Source organism: Gorilla gorilla, chromosome 7 (genome assembly GCF_029281585.2).
Source record: "Gorilla gorilla gorilla isolate KB3781 chromosome 7, NHGRI_mGorGor1-v2.1_pri, whole genome shotgun sequence".
In the NCBI taxonomy this organism is placed as follows: domain Eukaryota; kingdom Metazoa; phylum Chordata; class Mammalia; order Primates; family Hominidae; genus Gorilla; species Gorilla gorilla.
Genome location: NC_073231.2, coordinates 57,177,258 through 57,193,498, shown reverse-complemented (window position 1 = coordinate 57,193,498; position 16,241 = coordinate 57,177,258). Strand labels below are relative to the sequence as shown.

At 35.7% G+C, this 16,241-nt stretch overlaps 1 protein-coding gene across 4 annotated transcripts in view; it reads left to right on the top strand.

The window, feature by feature from the left end:
• YTHDF3 (YTH N6-methyladenosine RNA binding protein F3) overlaps positions 1 to 15,454 on the top strand; it is a 42,433-nt gene extending 26,979 nt beyond the window's left edge. For all 4 annotated transcript variants that reach the window (XM_031013873.3, XM_019032701.4, XM_055349324.2 and 1 more), the window contains one exon: positions 12,350 to 15,454. In XM_031013873.3, the coding sequence (XP_030869733.1) occupies positions 12,350 to 12,373 (24 nt within the window). In that variant the 3' untranslated portion in view covers positions 12,374 to 15,454. The remainder of the gene's footprint in view (positions 1 to 12,349) is intronic.
• Positions 15,455 to 16,241: the final 787 nt, after the last annotated feature.

Here is a 16,241-nt window from a genome sequence, read left to right as displayed (position 1 = left end):
TTAATTATATTTAGAACAAAATGTTATGAGATGGAATGGGAAGAGTTTAAGGAAGATTAAATCACTTATTTTCTAATCTTTTTGACAGTAACATAATTGTTTAAAGATATGTCAAGAACGGTACCTTAAGCATATTGTTTCAAATGATAAGCACAGCCACTGGAATAATTAAAAATAGCGTGGCTTGTAGTATGGGAGAGGAGAAGAGAAGTGGGATATACCATATTCACTGTGATATGGTAAATTACTCATGTACAATGGGAATTGATAGCATCTGAATTGATAAGCAATTTTTGTATTAGTATGCTATTTAAATTTATAATGGCAACCCCTCAGAGGAACTGAATAATAGAAGGGAAAAGAAAAAGAACTAATAAAAATCCTGAGTATATTTGTCCAGTATAAATTCAAATAATCTGCATAGCAGTAGAATCTACTTTTGACTATTGAGGTGATTCTTTCTTTTGAAATTTTTCCATTGTTGTAGTGAATGTGAGTCATTTAAATCCCCCTGTATTCCTTCATTCTTGTAAATCTTCATTAATCAGGAAACATAATCCAAGACTATTTTTGGTTCAGTTGCTTTTTTAATTCCACATAGGAATAATTAAGAGTTTTCAATTGCCTATAACATTGAGATAAACTTTCAAATCATGGCATTACCTGTTCCTCCAGAAAGAGATGGAGCCCTGCAGTTTATGCAGAAATAAGCAAGGCATAATGATAATAAAATCTCTAGAATTTTCTGTGTATTTTAGTTCTTTATGCTGTTACATAGTTGGCCATTTCTTTGTTTTCTCTTCTTTCTTTTCTTTTCCTTTCCTTTCCTTTCCTTTTTCCTTTCCTTTCCTTTCCTTTTCCCTCCCCACTTCCCCCCCGCTTCCCTTCCCTTTCTTTTCTTTCCAGAGCCTTGCTCTGTTGCCCAGGCTGGAGTGCAGTGGCGCAATCTGGGCTCACTGCAGTCTCCACCTTCGGGATTCAAATGATTCTCATGCCTCAGCCTCCCGAGTAGCCAGGACTACAGGTATGCGCCACCACGCCTGGCTAATTTTTGTATTTTTAGTAGAGATGGGGTTTCACCATGTTGGCCAGGCTGGTCTCAAACTCCTGACCTCAGGTCATCTGCCCACCTCTGCCTTCCAAAGTGCTGGGATTACAGACTTGAGCCACCGTGCGTGGCCAAGTTGGGCATTTCTGAAGATTTAAGTTTTAGTGCCTGATACAGTTTTTTTCATATTTGGAATAACTTTAAGATGAGATGATGTTAGGTCTATCTCAGAGTACTCAACTTTGTGTTAACATAGAAGAAATTACTTCAAAAATAGTTATACCTATGACAACAGCAAACATTTCCCTGGCAGTTTTTAATAACGTGGATTGAAGTGTATTCTATTACCCTTTGGTAAATTTTTCTGTGGTTATAGTTCTCTGTTGATGAAAAAGTTGATTATAACTAACAGAAACAAATTTAATATATAAAATCTGCTTTTGTAAAATTTGAAGAATGTTTTTCTAGAATGTAAAGTTGGGCCCAGGATGTAACACATTTGATACAATAAACTTTTATGTAACATATTTAATTAAATAATATAACATATTTGATTAAATAATTCCTTGATAAAAACATTGAGTGGTATTTTGAATAGTCAAGATGATTTTTTACTGCAGTATTACTCTATTCTGAACTTGGTAAATATTTTTTATGAGTTAGAATTGGAAAGGGGGTGCTTCAGTTAACATATTGATTTGTTTTTATCTTTTCTCAGATTATATATAGTGGTTATGTTCCAATGCTGATAACTTTATCAAGTTAATCATAGATCTTTGGGAGATACTTCTTCCATACTATAATTGTGAGGTGGTTAAATTGGACAGAATTTCATTTATAGTCATTTCTTGGTATATATAGGGGATTATTCCAGGACCCCCGCAAATACCAAAATCTGCACATATTCAAGTTCTGCGGTCGCTTCTCCCTCCATATAGGCATGTTTCACATCCCTTGAATACTGCATTTTTTTATCTCTTTCGTTGAAATAATTTGTTGTAAGTGGTCTCCTGCAGTTCACACCAGTGTTGTTGAAGGGTCAGCTGTGTTTCATTTATCTTTTTCTTCAGCAAATACATGATAACTTGAGTAGCAGTATAATTAACCTTAGGTGGATATGAAATATCTTATGTTTCCAGAAATAATTTAAATTATTGAATTATTCCTGTTTAATAGTTTATTTTAAATGTGACAGTTTCTTAATTTAAGGTATGTGTGTCCAAGGAAAGAATTTTTTTTCATGAATGAAGAGCTGTAGTTACCGAAGATAAGAGTTATTCTTCCATAAGGGTCATTTGAGGTGCTTAACTGACTTTACCTGTTTCTTGGAATGGCTTAAACATTTTTTTTTTTAATTTATAAAAATCTGCTGGGTATTTTACCCTACTCATACATGAATACTGTTGAAGTTAGGGAAAGATATCACAGCTCCATTCTCTGTACTTTGGCCTTTGTTGTATTAAATGAGTAGGAATAGTGTTTGGTCTGTTGTGAATTGCTGTCTCAGTTATTTACGACTGTCTAATAGATTTCTCCAAAACTCATTGGCTTAAAACATACAGTTTACAGTTTTTGCATGTCAGAAATCTGGGCACAGCTTGTCTGGGTCCTCAGCTTTAGGGCCTCTCACAAGGCTGCAGTCAAGGCAGGGCTTGAGGTCTCATTGTGAATACTCTGCTGGTGAAAAATCTGCATCCAAACTCATGTTTGTTGGCAGAATTCGGTTTCTCAAGCATTGTTGGACTAAGAGCCTCAGTTCCTGTTGGCTGTATGCCAGAGGCTGCCTATACTGTGTTCCTTGCCACATGGGACTTTCCCACAGGAGGCTTGCTTCATCAAAGTGAGCAAGCTGAGAGGGCAATAGAGTAAGCTGAGGAGGCAGTAGCTACCAGGACAGAAGTCACAGTCTTTTGTAACTTAATTACAGAAGTGACACTCTGTCGCCTCGGCTGAATTTTTTTTTAAATTTTTAAATTTCTTTTAATTTTATTTTTATTTTTAAATTTAATTTTTTAATTTCTTTCATTTTTCTTTTCTTTTTTTTCTTTTTCTTTTTCCTTATTCTTTAATTTGAGATACTGGGGATTGAACATCTGCTGAATTCTGTTGATTAGAAGCAATTCACTCATTGGGTCCAGGCCATACTCAGGGGAGGGGATTTATAAGGGTGTGAATACCTGAATGCAGAGACCATTGTGTTACTGCCTGCCACAACTCTTTTGAACCTTTTTATGGGTGGACCATATGGTTATATCAAATCATGGTACCTGATTTGAATTTATGGTGGTCTGGCAGTGTTTGTTATGGTTATCAGGTTTTCAAATTTTTATTTGTAAACTGAAAAATTAGATTAAAGCCTTATTCAATTTAAAACATGTTATCTTTATTTCTAGCAAATACAATTTTGATTGGGAGTTTCAAGGTGTCAAGGTGAATTTTTAAGATGGGCCTTGAATGATAATATGTAGGATTTCATAATAAAGTCAAGACAGGCATTCAGAGCCTAGGGTATTGTGATATGTTGAAGTAATCGAAAATAGCTAAAACTTAGGGAGGGGAGACAGTACAGAAAAAGAGATAAAGTTGGAAAGATGAATCACAAGTCGAAGAAATTGTTATTCAGCGGGCATTTCTGAACATGCTAGACACTTAAGGGATAGAGCTCATTAAGAAAATTTCTGTCTTCAAGGAGCTAAAGTCTGATAGTATTGAGGAATCATTTTTAAAGTTTTTAAGCAAGGAAGTTACATACAAATTAGATATGTTGAAGTGTCACTTTAGAAATATCTAAGCCTTCAATCAAACAAGGATTGCAAAAAGTAAGAGAAATATCTAAGCCATTGCATGTGTTTATATAGAGATTTACAGCTAGGTGTGGCTCATGCCTGTGATCCCAGGATTTTGGGAAAGTGAGGCGGGAGGATTGCTTGAAGCCAGGAGTTCGAGACCACGCTGGCCAACATAGACCCTGTCTCTATATTTAGAATAAAAAATAAATAAATAAAAATTTACATTGTCTTTTCAGTTACATAGGAAATTATGTGAATGCCAGTAAAACCTTTATTTTACTACTATTTCTTCATTTCGTTAACAGTTAACATTATATGCATAAAATTGTACTTACTGTTGGTCTCTAGTTAATAAATATAATTTACCAGATGTTAATCATTTTCATTGTAGAGAATCCTCACCAAACTTTACATTGCACTCCAATTTCTGAGTGAAATTGACTTCACTGTTGGTGGCAGAAAGTTCTGAATTTATTGAAAGGTGATTCAACTCTGGTATTGTCTGCATTTGACGCGCTTGATATACTTTCTGCTGAATTAGAAATAACTTGAGGGAATTAAAAAAGCATAGTGAAAATCTTCAGTTAGAGAACTAGGCTATAAAAGCTATTAGTGAATAATTCTGCATGTGAAAGACAGTCTAGAATATAATAATTATTTTTATTTTATCGAAAAGAGCCCAAAGTTTGGCATCCCAAATAGAATTGCATATGCATTCCTTTGCTTGGCTTTAAGAGCCTCTGTTACCAGGTCTTTTTTCCTGAGATTTCTCCCAGCACACATCTTGTATTCTAATCAACCTATGCCGCCATGTATTTAGATCCTGCATGTTCTTTTCTTAACTGTGTTCCCTCATTCAACAGATAAATAATAAAGGGTACCGTAAGCCACCAAAGATAAATGACCCTTTTTAGAACTCAGTCTACTTAGGAAGCCAAATGTTTATTTCCTTTCTGGATAATTTTGCAATGCTAGAGCCTCATTAAAATGTAAATGTAAGTTTAAGAAATCTGAAGAGTGGATTTCCAAAACAGAACCTCTCCATCCCCAAAACATAATGATTGTCCTTTCCCCTGATAACTGTATAGTTTTGAAATTAGTTTTACAGTGCAGAATTGGTTTGTTTCCTTTACAGTTTTGTCTTTTGCTTTTTTAATGCCAAAGGATCCGTCCTGTTCTTGGGACAGTGCATGCTAGAAGCTTAACTAAGTATTATTAGCACTTTAAAGGTGGACATATGTGCAGGCTTTTGAGCAGCTGGGGTTTTATCCATCTGTTACTGCCCTTGTTCTACTCTTTTTTTTTTTTTTTTGAGATGGAGTCTTGCTCTTGTTGCCCAGACTGGAGTGCAATGGCACGATCTTGGCTCACTGCAACCTCCGCCTCCTGGGTTTAAGCGATTCTCCTGTCCCAGCCTCCCAAGTAGCTGGGATTACAGGTGCCCGCCACCACACCCAGCTAATTTTTTGTATTTTAAGTAGAGATGGGGTTTTGACATGTTTGTCAGGCTGGTCTCAGACCTCTGACCTCAGGTGAGCCACCCGCCTGAGCCTCCCAAAGTGCTGGGATTACAGGCATGAGCCACCTCACCTGGCCCTTGTTCTACTCTTTAGCATGAATTTTTTTAGACCTATCAGCCACCTATGCAGATTTCATTCCTGGTAAGTCATTAATTTTCCTAAAGAATTGAATCTATTAGATGTTTTAATTTCATTCTTCGTTTATGAACACCGTCTTTTCTTGAAACATGCACACTGTGTTTTTTATTCTTTTCTTAATTTTAAAATACAGTCTGCTGGGCATGGTGGCTCGTGCCTGTATTCCTATCACTAAGGGAGGCCAAGGCATGCAGATCACCTGAGGTCAGGAGTTCGGGACCAGCGTGGCCATCATGGTGAAAACCCATCTCTACTAAAAATACAAAAATTAGCTGAGCATGGTGGCAGACGCCTGTGATCCCAGCTACTCGAGAGGCTTGAGGCACGAGAATCGCTTGAACCTGGGAGGCAGAGGTTGCAGTAAGCCGAGATTGTGCCACCGCACTCCAGCCTGGGTGACAAGAGTGAAACTCTGTCTCAAAAAAAAAAAAAAAAAAATGCAGTCTGATATATTCCCTGGCTTTAAACTTTTGGGTGAAATTTCAGTAACACTTTTATCCTCATAAACAATAAGGATAAGCAGGACAACCATTAAAATAGTAATACCTTATAGAATATATATACACACACATATATATTTCTGCAATATGGTATTTGTTATTTGGTAGTTGTATGCAAGTTATAGTTTACTAAATTTAGTGATTTTTAAAAACCTTTATTTTGAAATAATTTTATATTTACAGAAATGTTTCAGAGATTACAGGGAATTTCTGTATATTCTTTATTCATTTTCCCTAATATTAACACATAATCATAGTACATTTATTTAAACTAAGAAATGAACATTGGTACAATATTGTTAACTAAATTACAGAGGTTTTCCACATTTTCCCAGTTTTCTCACTAATGTCTTTTTCAAGATCTAGTCTGGACACTAACGTTGCATTTAGTTGTCATGTCTCCTTACTCTCTAAGCTGTTAGAGTTTTTCCGTCTTGCTTTGTTTCCCATTACATTTTTAAAGAGTACTTGTCAGGTATTTTGTAAGATATCCCTCAATTTCAGTTTGGCTGATACTTTCTCATGATTAGACTGGGGGTTATGGATTTTTGAGAAGTATACCACAGAAGTGATGTATCCTCTTCGTCTCATCTTATATCTTATTACTAGTGATCTTAACTTCGATTGCTTAAAGTGGTGTCTGCTAGGTTTCTCCACCATAAAATGTTCTGTTATTCCCTTTGTGTACTCTGTTCCTAGAGGCAAGTCATGCACTGTGCAGCCCACACTTGAGGAAATCAAGCCCCACCTACCGCAAAGAGGAATATCAAAGACTTTGTGACATTTTTTGTTGTTTGTCACCCTTCTGTTTGTTCTTTTTTCTTCTACTGGAATATTCATTTTTGTCTTGGATCTATCCTCTCATTTTTTTTTCTCTGTGCTTTCCATTTCTTTATTCTTGCTCTGTGATGTGAGATATTTCTTCTTGGATTTAATATTCTACTCCACAAATGAGGCAGCGACCATTTCTCCCTTAATTAATCTACTATTTTTTCAATTTGAAAATCAAGATTCTTAGCTACAAATTTTTTTGTGTGTTTGTTGCTTTTTTTTTTTTTTTTTGAGACGGAGTTTTGCTCTTGTTGCCCAGGCTGGAGTGCAATGGCGTGATCTCGGGTCACCGCACCCTCCACCTCCTGGGTTCAAGCGATTTTCCTGCCTTGGCCTTCCCAGTAACTGGGATTACAGGCATGCGCCACCACGCCGAGCTAATTTTGTATTAGTTAGTAGAGACGGGGTTTCTCCATGTTGGTCGGGATGGTCTCGAACTCCTCACCTCAGGTGATCCGCCCACCTTGGCCTCCCAAAGTGTTGGGCTTTTACAGGCATGAGCCACCACGCACCTGGCTTGTTTGTTGCATTTCATAGCAAGTGTCTGATTGCTTCTTTTTTCAGATGTTCACTGCCTTCTTCGGCAGTTCTGTTTTATTGTTATTTATGTTCTCAGTGTTTATTCTTCTTTTCCTTTTGAATGCTATGGCCTTTTAGATACACAGTGACTTTTTCCTTTGTGGCTCATTTAGGCTCAGATCTGGTTACTGAAATATTGCTAATGGTGATAAATCTACCGAAGATTACAAGGAAAATAAGTCATTTATCTGTCTTGTCTTGTTAAGGGCATGCGGTAGGCTCCTCTTAGGACGTTGAAGAAAGTCTTGGTTTTCAGGCTGTTTCCTAGTTTGAAGACTAGGGGTCTTAGCTCATTTGTTAACCTCTGTGAAAAAGACAGGAGTTGGCAGTAAACTTCCTTCTGGGCTCATTTCCATATGACAAATTCCAGTCTTTGCTCTAGGATCCTTGCTGGTGTCCATTGTATTTGCTTAGTTCACGGTGGGGAAGAAGCCGTGTACTACTCAGTTTTTCCTCAAGAGATTCAGCCCTCAAATTTCAGAATCTGTCTAAAGTGTCTTTTGCTAAACTATAACTAGGGGCTTAGTCCTTCTCTGGGTGTATGGGATCATGGCTATTTTTGTGTAATTCAGGTTTCCTTTATCCTCAAGTTACTTTCCAACAACATACCAGTACATGTAATTATGATGTTAACTATACAGTACCTCATTTTATAATAACATCAAAAGTTAATGATATCACTGATAGCTCATCATTTCTTTCTTTTTCTTTCTTTCTTTTTTTTTTGAGATGGGGTCTGGCTCTGTTGCCCTGGCTGGAGTGCAGTGGTGCAATCTTGGCTCACTGCAGCCTTCACCTTGTGGGTTCAAGCAATTCTCCTGCTTCATCCTCCTGAGTGGCTGGGATTACAGGTGTATGCCACCATGCCTGGCTGATTTTTGTATTTTTAATAAAGACAGGGTTTCCCCATGTTGGCCAGGTGGTTCTTGAATTCCTGAACTCAGGTGATCCACCTGCCTTGGCCTCTCAAAGTGCTGGTATTACAGGCGTGAGCCACTGCACCCGGTCGCTCATCATTTCTTAGTCTCACACTTCTAGTGGTCTGTAGCTGATAGTATGCCCATAGATATTGTGTTAAAATATTTTAATAGTAACACTGTCGGGCACAGTCCATCTTGCTAATATAAATGTGGGGTTTTTTTGGTCTTAAAGCAGAGGTTCTTAAAAAATGGATCATTAACTTTTGGAGGATTTGAGTTCTGTTGATGGACTTCTTACCATGCACTGTGGACTTTCAAATTTGTATTCCATCTGGACCCTTTTCTCCTGTCTGCTAACTCATGTATCCAGTTGCCTATTTGACATCTTTATTTAGTTGTGTCATAAGCAGCCTAAATTTAGTGTAACTCCTGTTTTGTTTTGTTTTTTGAGACGGAGTTTCACTCTTGTTGTCCAGGCTGGAGTGCAATGGCGCGATCTTGGCTCACTGCAACCTCTGCCTCCCGGGTTCAAGTGATTCTCCTGCCTCATCCTCCTGAGTAGCTGGGATTACAGACATGTGCCACCATAGCCAGCTAATTTTGTGTTTTCAGTAGAGATGGGGTTTGTCAGGCTGGTCTTGAACCCCCGACCTCAGGTGATCCGCCTGCCTCAGCCTCCCAAAGTGCTGGGATTACAGGTGTGAGCCACTGTGCCTGGCTGTAACTCCTGTTCTTTTGCCTGCTCCAAACTTCATTCATCTTAGTAGGGGAGAGGGTATGATACCACTCTCCTTTCAGTTGCTTAGGCCAAAAGTTCTGGGTTCATCCTTGATACTTCTTTCTAACCCCTTATCTAATCCATCAGCAGTAAGTCTTGTTGGCTTTGCTTTCAAATATATACTGAATCCAGGCACTTCTTAGTAACTCTACTAAAGTTACTAATTAAAGTTGTCTTTAATTATGATTTAAATTTTTTGTCTTTAACATTCAGATTTATTGGCATATTAGCATGATTAACATTTTCATTTACTAATAATACTAATAAGTGTTCATGATATCTAGACTTCATTTTTTAAAAATCAGTAATTTCAGAGACTTTTCTATTGTTTTTTTTTCCCTCTAAAACTTCAGCTTTTAATTTTGTTTCTCTTTTCTAATTTCCATTATGATGTTTTGGAGACTGTTAGAACCGTGTTTTAGAAATTCCAAACATGGGTTTTTTTCCTTGTTATCTGTTTTGTTTCCAAAATTGATGTCAGGAAATGTGATCTGTATACTAATTCTTTGACATTTACTAAGATTCACTTGATAGTTGCTCATTGTATACCTTGGTAAAATATGTACCTTGTAATTATTTGTCTCAGTGTTCTGTATTCTGTATACTCAATCTGTATTTTTGCTAATGTGTAAATGTGTTAAGTTCTCCTGCTCTCTTAAAAATTTGTCAGCTTCTCCTTGTACTTGACAACTTACTAATATATTTAAAATTGTAGTTTTAGTTTAGTATTGTTACAGCTTTTCAAAAACTGTTATGTAGCATGTTGTGACCATTGTGTCTCCAACAGTGGTTTTGACTTTAAGTCCACTGTCTGATATTAGTATAGTTGTATGAGTCTTCATTTGCTTTGTGTTATTGTATGTCTCTATTAGTCTTAACTTCTGTTTCCTTAAGTTTTAGGTTTATTTCTTATAAATTATGTATAATGGGATTTTAAAGTTTGCTTTGCTGGTATCTGGTGGTTTCATTGATGGGCCTACATTTATTGTGACTCCTAGTTTAAATGTGTAAATGATACAAATGTTTATTTCTACCCTCTTATTTTGTGCTTTCTAATCTAGATTTTTTCAAACTCATTCTTTTTCTGTCCTTTTGGGGTATTTTCTTTATTTTCCCTTGTCCATTGAGTTGGAAGTTAGGCATTATATATATAGACGTATTATCTATGTAATCTATATATTTTAGTGATTCATTTAAAGTACATAGTTGATTACAATTCAAACTGAAACAGCATAACATGTGGTCCTCATTGTTATAACTGATCATCTCACTGGCATTAAACTACTCTTTGTCTAACTTATCTTTAAGAAGAGTTGCATTTTTTCCCTGTAGTTTCTAGGGCTCTTCGTGGAGTTGAGAAATTTCTCTAAGTTTTGATCACTTATTTTATGGGGAGAATGAGCAGATTGCCCTTACATCTTTTTACTTAATTTCTCTATGTATTTTGTATCTAGCTTATTAGAGTGTGCTTCCAAATTTCTCATCCAAAGCTATTTATTTCCTTTAGCAGTGAATTAAACTTTCTTTATGTTTCAGCTGGTTTGTGAAAAGTTGCAGGACCTTTGTAAAATTAAACTACAGCTTCATGGTACAAATCCTTGTTTTATCTTTTCTTCCTTTGCTGATATTGTGGGATTTTTGTTTTTGTTTACTCTCTTGAAATGTACTTAATCTAGCTAGCTCTGTTTTTGTTATTTAGTCTTCCATTTCAATGTATCTCACCGATACTCGTTAGTCTATGAAATAGTTTCATTTATAGTTATGCAGTAGGACATTTCTTTTGTTAGCTTTATGTATGAAATAATGCTCTTCAAGTTCCAGGAATGTATTAAAATAAAAAAGAAAGGACTTTTAGTAACAAACAGAACTGAGGTTCTCTTTGAAATTTAAAATGCAGTTTTTAGGTGGTGTCACAGAGGATGGAAAACTAAATTGACCACTTGCAAAATATGATTTATATTTGTTACAGAACATGTTTTACTCATGCAAAAATAAAATGAGAGTAGCAAAAGCAAAGTGAGAGTCTTCTAATGTGTTAAACACCAGTGGTTTTCAAAGTGCAGTGTCTGGACCAGTAGTCCAGAACCACCTGTGAACTTCTTAGAAATTCAGATTCTTAGGTTCCACGTCAGACCTCTGGGGCCCAGACGTGCCATCCAGGTAGGTGACTCTGATACTTGTTTTAGAACCACTAAGTTACACATTAAAACAAGGTTGTACAAACTACTTGATGTGTTCAGTTGATAGGCATGTACAATGCTAGTCATTTTTTTCATCAGAAGTGTTACAGATAAATACTTGATTTCTAATAAACATTGTTTAACTCAGTTTAACTTTTGTTCAAGTAGTTTTTGCTTTTTAAGATAGGAATTATAATTTTTCTCCCAATTATGTTATAAGCCCGCATTCGACTGAATTTGTCTAACACTCATCTTTTTTTTGTTGTTGTTGTTGTTGTTGAGATGGAGTTTTGCTCTTGTTGCCCAGCCTGGAGTGCAATGGTGCGATCTTGGCTCATGGCAACCTCGCCTCCTGGGTTCAAGCGATTTTCCTGCTTCAGCCTCCCCAGTAGCTGGGATTACAGGCATCCGCCTCCACACCCAGCTAATTTTTGTATTTTTAGTAGAAACGGGGTTTCATCATGTTGGTCAGGCTGATCTCGAACTCCTGACCTCAGTTGATCCACCTGTCTCGGCCTCCCAAAGTGCTGGGATTACAGGCATGAGCCACTGCGCCCGGCCTCATCTTACTTTTTAATGTGAAAAGTTATCGTGTGCTGAAAGAGAGTGTAAGATACTCTCTTTGTGATTTAAAGTTTTTTAAATTAATCTGAAATCTTCATTGAATGCAATTGTACTGCAATTTAATGTAACTTTTAACCTTTTTCTCCTGCCCCTACCTCAGCCAATAGCTTTTAGTCTGTTTGACACCTCAAGATCAAAAACTCTTTGAAAGGACTGAAAAGACGTTATTATATTCTCATCATAAACAAACAATAGGGATGTGGAGAGGATCTATACTCTCCTGAAATAGGTCTTTGTGTTTGAGAGTTCTTTATTTAAAATGTTTTGTGGTAATAATCTCACTATGGTATATAGAGGTAATTATCAATTGTTTTTAATTACTTGAATTAGTACTTGAACTTTATATGGAGATGATTTACATTATATGTGCATATAGTTTAAATCTTTAAATAATGAGAGATTTTCATTGTAATTCTTTTTGTGTGTGTGTGTTTTTTTTCAGGAGAGAAATAGAAACAAACAATAACCGTATGAAGATGTCCTGTTAAATTTACAACACTAACGATGTAGACTCTGGAAATGCCTAATAAGTCAAAGAAGACGTATTAAAGCTTTTTTCTGCTTAAGGTGACATCTTTGAACACTTTAACACAAAGTTGACTCTTCTCGTAATGGTTTTCATCAGCGCATCTGCCCTTATACTCTTCACCAAACACACTTGAGAACTGTAACTTCGTCAAGCACTTTCTGTCCTGAAGCTTTTACCAGTATCTGCTGTCTTTTGTAATTATGCATCCTAGCTAAGGCACAGAAGACTGAATGAATGCAAGGATTCATTAACTCTTTGAATTTGTTAAATACTAACAGTTAACCATTAGAAGTGGTTCAATGATGTAAGAGTCACACTGCTTCAACTTTTTCTTTGTTGTAGTTTTTAAATTGTCGATTTTTAGCTATTTGACAGATTAAAAGCAAAATAATCATGCCATATTTAGTCCTGGAGTTCAAGTCTAAATGTTGATGTGAAAAATTATTGTAGTAAACTTTTAATATGGCAAAGCAACCTTAAGCTCTATTTTAGCCAAATGAAACATAATCTGAAATTATATTAGAACATTTCCCTTGTCTTCAAACTGTTTGGTGTAACAGAATATTGATATGCAGCCTGGTGGATTTCACCAGTTAATGCACATTCTTCTTCCCTCCTCCCCCCATTAATATGTATACTGAAAAATGTGCATTTGTCTGAGGAATTATTTTGTTTGCTACCACTTAATGAATCTCAAAATTTTGAGTAAATGTACCTCAGTCTAATCAGACTTTTTATGACCTTTATAACTACATTTAAAACCTTTAATTCCTATTTCTGGGTGTTGCGAGCCTGATTGCTATCATGAAGTAAAAATTTATTACTCTAGGTATTCACTAGCTAAATAAACATAGTTCTTGTTTAGCAAGCATATGTTGTTCCTCAGCTCTTTTCTCCAGCTTTTGCAGTGTCCTGGCATCCTTAAAATACTTTGAAAATATGGCCTTGATCCATGGATTAAATCAGTATCTAAGTGAATGTGTTGATGTTTTATTGATCAGATCTATATAAGTGGGAATACAGCATATATCTGGATATTCTTATAGTTATCTTTTTAACATCTTATTTTTTTCATTAATTACATATCAACATTAATTTTGTATCTTGAAGCAAATTGATTTTGTATAATTAAATGTGTCAAGCATCTGTATTAATTGATTTGATGGCATAAGGTTATGAAAATAATGTACTGCCCCATGTATTACTGTTCCAAAAGGAGAAAGCTATGTAGAAAGATACATTAAGGGTGAAAATAGCAATACAGTAGATTTGAATACCTTGATGTTTTGCATTACTTCATTTATGTTTACATCATGTTTAGAAATGTTTTCATTTACTATGGTCTTTGGTCACTTCAGCTCAAAGACCTAGTGATGGATATTTCTTTGAGGCTTTCATTTATATAATTTTATTTTGTACAATGTTTTTTTTAAATGTGCAAATACTGTATTCAAGTGAAAAAAATACAGTATTTGTAGATAACCATAGCTACTACACAGTTCTTCGGTAGTCCCAGTGTAGTTATATCAGTGTTTACTGAAGGGAACATCAAAATATTAATGGTATATTATAAAATAAAGACTTTCTTAAAGGAAAATTGCACCTATTTTACCTTTTTAAGAGTAAGCCATGAAATCTTGTAACATGTCTCTTAACTATTTATAATGAAAAGTGGCATTTGGGTATAGTCACCACAGCAATGTTCTACATCCCTAAGATTATCTAGGTAGGACATGTCAAAGATGACTGTTGTCATTCTGGAGGTCCTATTAGAGAATATTATAAAAGGGTGACCTTGTAGGAAGGATCTGAGTCCTCCCCCTGAGGTTCTCTTTTTCTTGGTGCTTTATTAGCAACTCTGGATATTTTTATAAAACTAGTTACGTTATAAACGGTTTCAAACATGTTTAATTTACATTAGGTTTTTATGTAAGAGTGTCATGGAAGCACTCAGCAAGCAGGCTGATTGCAATAGACTCAGACATGTGAATAAATGTAATTGAGAGTCTATTCATGGTGAGGAGTACATCCCAGTGCCTTTAACCTGGATTTCTAATCTTAAGTGAAATGGGTGCAGCATTCCTTTGGAAAAAAAAAATCTTTTTATTTTCAAGTGATAATTTTGTGTTTTTCTCATATAAGTTTTCTCCAGAGCACCCACCTTCTCTTCCTTCTTGGTCTGTCATTATATTGCAAAATATTTTTCCTCTAAATGAAATTATCACAGGTTGTCTCAAGCACAACCAACTGAATGTCTCTTAACTGTGGGGACCAAAAGGGAGAGAGAGCCTGGGGTCTACAAGAGGAGACATATCATCAAATGTTTGAATGATCACAAATTAAGACATTATCAGCCCAGTAAATTTCTTGCTTAATGTTTTTCCAAGTTCTGGCTTGAATATTTCTTATTAAAGCTATCTTATGTGGGTATTTTATTTTGAAAGGTATTATAGTTTGTATATTTAGCAGTAAGGAGGAAACTGTAACCAAAATTAGTATTTCTCTATACGTATTGGTACTTGAAGATTCCTTTCAAAAGAAATCCAGCCTTTTCCTAATTTTAGTACTTAATTTCTCCTTTTAATTTAAGTGATCTTTCTAATTCGAAAGCTGTGTTCTTTTTGAATACCATGCATGGGGGTTAAGCTGATGTTAAAACAGTTTGCAATAAAAAAAATGAATCAGCTTAAGTCATTTAATCATTTCAAGTGCATTCTGCATCCTTTAAAAATAAGTTTAACAAATTTAAGAGAATTGTGTTTTCATTAAGTTTTGCATATCTTTTGTTATGCCATGTAAATTCCCTTTTTCGTATGATTAAAGGAAGGTTATGATAAAATGATTAGTTCATTTACATTCACTTGTAGCAATTACATGAGAATTTGAATTTTGTCGTGTTTGGGTTTGTTCATTCCTGTGAATGATGGTACAGTTAGGTGAGATTTTCTGTTATGGTACCCAAACTCACCATTTGGTCCTCTTTAATCTTTGAGGGTTTCAATAAAAATTGTTCACTCATATCTGTGTTCTTTCCATTTTATCTTCATGAATATGTATTGCTTGCCAGAAAACGTAACATTTTTGCCTACTCTGTTATGGATTTCCTGATTGACATATCTTTCACGTACAAATAGATTATATCACTCCTTCTAGTTGACTTTAAATTAAATAGAGCAGTTAATCAGAGGGAGGGTAACAGTTTACCTTATTTTTTATCCATTCCAAGGAGCTTGTTGACTTACATGCTTTTAATACTAAGTTTAGAACAAAAGAGAAAGAGAAGGCCTGTTTGTTTTTTGTAGCAGGAGGAAATAGTGGCAGCAGCTAATAATCCTAATCCCCCACTCTTGGTACCAAGGAATGTTTTTCTGACATTGTCTGCATTACCTCTTGGGATTGATAGTTTATGTGGATAGGATCATGGCGACTCTGGGTGATGCACTGATTATTGCTGGGCTCTCTAAGGTATTTGTTCAGATAGGAAAATTACAGAATTGTTTTGTGTTGTCAAAACCAGCAGGCTACATATAACACTACTGGCCTGTGACGCGGGCACAAGCTTAAAGAATCACTCCAGGTGCCTACACTGCAGCAGCATCAGAATCCTCCCTTTTACTACTGGTCATCTAGAGAGAGCAAGGGTGTATGGCTCATCAGCATATTAAAATTGAGGCTAGTCAGTCATAGTTGGGGCCTAATTTGGCTTGGCTTCATGTTGCTTAGTGATACTGGATTTACTGATTCTAGTCTATGAACCAACATATTCTTGCAGTCAGAAGTTAACTGACCAAAGTTGTTATCTTTA